The following is a 2,901-nucleotide window of genomic DNA, read 5'->3' on the forward strand; positions in this document are numbered from 1 at the left end:
GGGGTCATGTTTGCATGATTCTCTCAGTCTGAGGAGCACAGTTTGGTGTGTTTCAGGTGTTTTTCCCCTCCCAGGTATCTATAGTTAGGGTGTGAGAATGAAACCATGTGGCCCTAACAACCAGCAAGCGGAAATGAAAAGAGGTCAGAGACACAACAACACTTCAACAATGCTGGGACTACATCAATCACTGAGAGGCTGCAGGAGTCATTAGCAGGCCTGCTTTCACGTCAAAACAGACTGATGACTTTGCATCAAAAGATGAGTGGGTCACAAAAGAAACATGGGCTGATAAGGAGGTGGAGGTTTAGATTGTGTGCAAAAAGCAGCGGTTTCATTTACTCAAACTGAGAAATGAATAGCAGCAAACAGCCACTGTGACAGGTAACAACTGGCATTTATTGATGTCAACTGTGATAAAAGAAAAAGAAAAGGCAGCAGCTACTGAATTGTAGGATCCACCTACAAAAACATGCACATACTGTCCTATCCTGATCAACAAGTTCCTTGGATCAAAAGCTGACTGTCCACACTGCTGCTTCACACATGTGCTTTGTCTGTGGTGCGTGGGGAAGTCCAGGCTTATCTGTTTCACTTCTGTTTTCTTGCTGAGACGGATCACAGGAGTCCGTCCACATTCATGAAAAGGACAAAGTTCATTAAAAAAGTCTACAATGTCACACTGCTGTGAAATCCCCCTTAAAACCAGTATCACAGGAAGAACTGCGCCTCTAGTTCAATGTGATTTACAGACTTTAACTTCCATTTATGGGTGTTTTAAGTTCATAATCTCCAGTGGGAAAAAAAAGAATGTATGCTCTCTGCACCACTAGTAGAGCTGAAACAACTGAATTTAATTTAGGGCAATTTTTCCAGCAACAATGTGTAGATCTGCTGTTCTCTGTTTTATATAGACCTAATTGTAAACCGAATAACAATCTGTTTTGAACTGTTGGTCAGACAAAACAACACCTCAAAAGTTGTCCTCTTGGACTTTGAAAACTCGTGAGTTTTCAATATTTTCTGACATTTTATTGATAAAACATTAATGGATGATTAAAATAATTAGTGGGCCTAAGTGCAGCTCTAACCACTAGAGCCTCTGATGGTTAAAGAAAGCAACAGAAAGTGGCAATTAATTACAACTTAAGTATGCTCAGACAGAAGGGGGTGGAACATTTGAAAATATTTTTTTGAGAGCTGATAAAAAAAGATATGATAACTGAAAAAGTAAATGTCCTCTCTTTTTAACTTTGTTATTTCTGGGATACTGAAGCCTGTTTCATGGAAGACTTAGCAGACATCATTGGTTAAAAAGTTTGTCAAAAAATCTGAGAGAAACAGTTATTGCTAAGCACCATGAGTAAACTTCATCCAGCAGTATGCAACAGGGTGCCATTAAGCAAAGAGCAAGGCAAGCTCAGAAAAGGTTTGCTTTTACATGAGAAACTGGGAAAATAAACACAAACATACGTGTCTCCATCTTCAGTTATGGTTGTGAGCAAGTTCTCCTCCTGCTCAGAGAGTTCAGATCTTTGTGCTTGCTCCTCCTTGGCGCTGGACAGCGTGCATCCCCCAACTATCTCTGACAAACTCTCCACCGTGATGGACGAGGAGCCATAGGCTGAGTCCAGCCGCTCCTCCCCGGTGGAAATCTTGTCCCTTGGCCCAATGAAGTCTGCGCTCGACTCCCGGGGCTCCTCCGACTTCAGTATGGAACCATACGAGTCAATACCCGAATCTGTGCGGTTATCCTCCAGCAAGTAATCTTTCCTACAGTCGTCGCTCGCCATGATGGTGGGGGCCTCGCTGGGTTTCCCCCTCCCTCCTTCCTCGAGGATTTAAAGGCTACTAGCGGGTGTTGTCGCCGCTCGGTGATGTGACCGGACTCCGAGGATACTGACACCTAAGAAAACCACCGAACCTTTGTGAAACCAGAGGAACGAGCCGCTTCGTTTCATGCCCCTAACCGATAATGCATTGCCTTACAGCAACAGACCTCCACTTTTGATCAAATATTAGCTTTTTTAAAGTTTCAAACTGTTGTACGTTCATTCCAAACGTGAACAGTGTTAGAAATACGCGAAAAGAGCCCGTCGTCTAGATATCCGGTACAGCATGAGCCCCAGGCGGAGAGCATATGAGCAATGAAAGGCGATAAGCTGACATGTGAAAGGCGAAGCTGTTTTTGTCACGCGGGGGAATCCCCAGTGCGCGTGAACACACACACACACACACACACACACACACACACACACACACACACACACACACACACACACACACACACACACACACACACACACACACACACACACACACACACACACACACACTTGAACTGGAAAAGCGTCAAGGTCCAACAATAACCGATAACAGCGGAAAATATTTTCAAAAATGTTTCAAAATAAAACTATTAAACTATGCCACGACCCTAACCCTGACTAGCCCTGTGTTTAAAAAACATACAAAAATATCATACTTAAATCATAACTAACCATTTTGCAATACGTTTTGGACAACCATTGCTTTTCATTCATTTTCTTAAGATAGAACTTTCTTTATCCCAAGGGAAACGATGCAAATCTTAAATATACACAATGTCAACAAATATGAACATATTATAATATATAAATACAAGACATAAAATTGAACAATCTACGGATTCAATAAAATGTGAAAATAAAAATAAAAATCCTGAACTCCTGACCATGGCTTTATGACTTCAGGCTTCAGCCCTGCTCGAGATGTGTAATCCATCACAGTGAACATCAAGCCTATGTGTCAGGTTTTTATGAGGTCACGTAATGCATACTTCTAAAATCGGTCTGCGCCACTAAACTTAACGTGGAACGAGAGATTTTCCTCTTGTGTTTTTCTTTTTACATAGCTTAGACAAAG

The 2,901-nt window shown here is 42.0% G+C and overlaps 1 protein-coding gene across 1 annotated transcript in view; it reads right to left on the bottom strand.

Annotated features, from left to right (window-relative positions):
* The window catches only part of nfkbie (nuclear factor of kappa light polypeptide gene enhancer in B-cells inhibitor, epsilon), a 9,285-nt gene extending 7,075 nt beyond the window's left edge, over window positions 1-2,210 (bottom strand). Inside the window, exon 1 of the mRNA XM_034900945.1 lies at window positions 1,474-2,210. Coding sequence (XP_034756836.1) covers window positions 1,474-1,793 — 320 coding nt within the window. The 5' untranslated portion in view covers window positions 1,794-2,210. The remainder of the gene's footprint in view (window positions 1-1,473) is intronic.
* Window positions 2,211-2,901: the final 691 nt, after the last annotated feature.

Source organism: Etheostoma cragini, chromosome 18 (genome assembly GCF_013103735.1).
Source record: "Etheostoma cragini isolate CJK2018 chromosome 18, CSU_Ecrag_1.0, whole genome shotgun sequence".
Lineage (NCBI taxonomy): Eukaryota > Metazoa > Chordata > Actinopteri > Perciformes > Percidae > Etheostoma > Etheostoma cragini.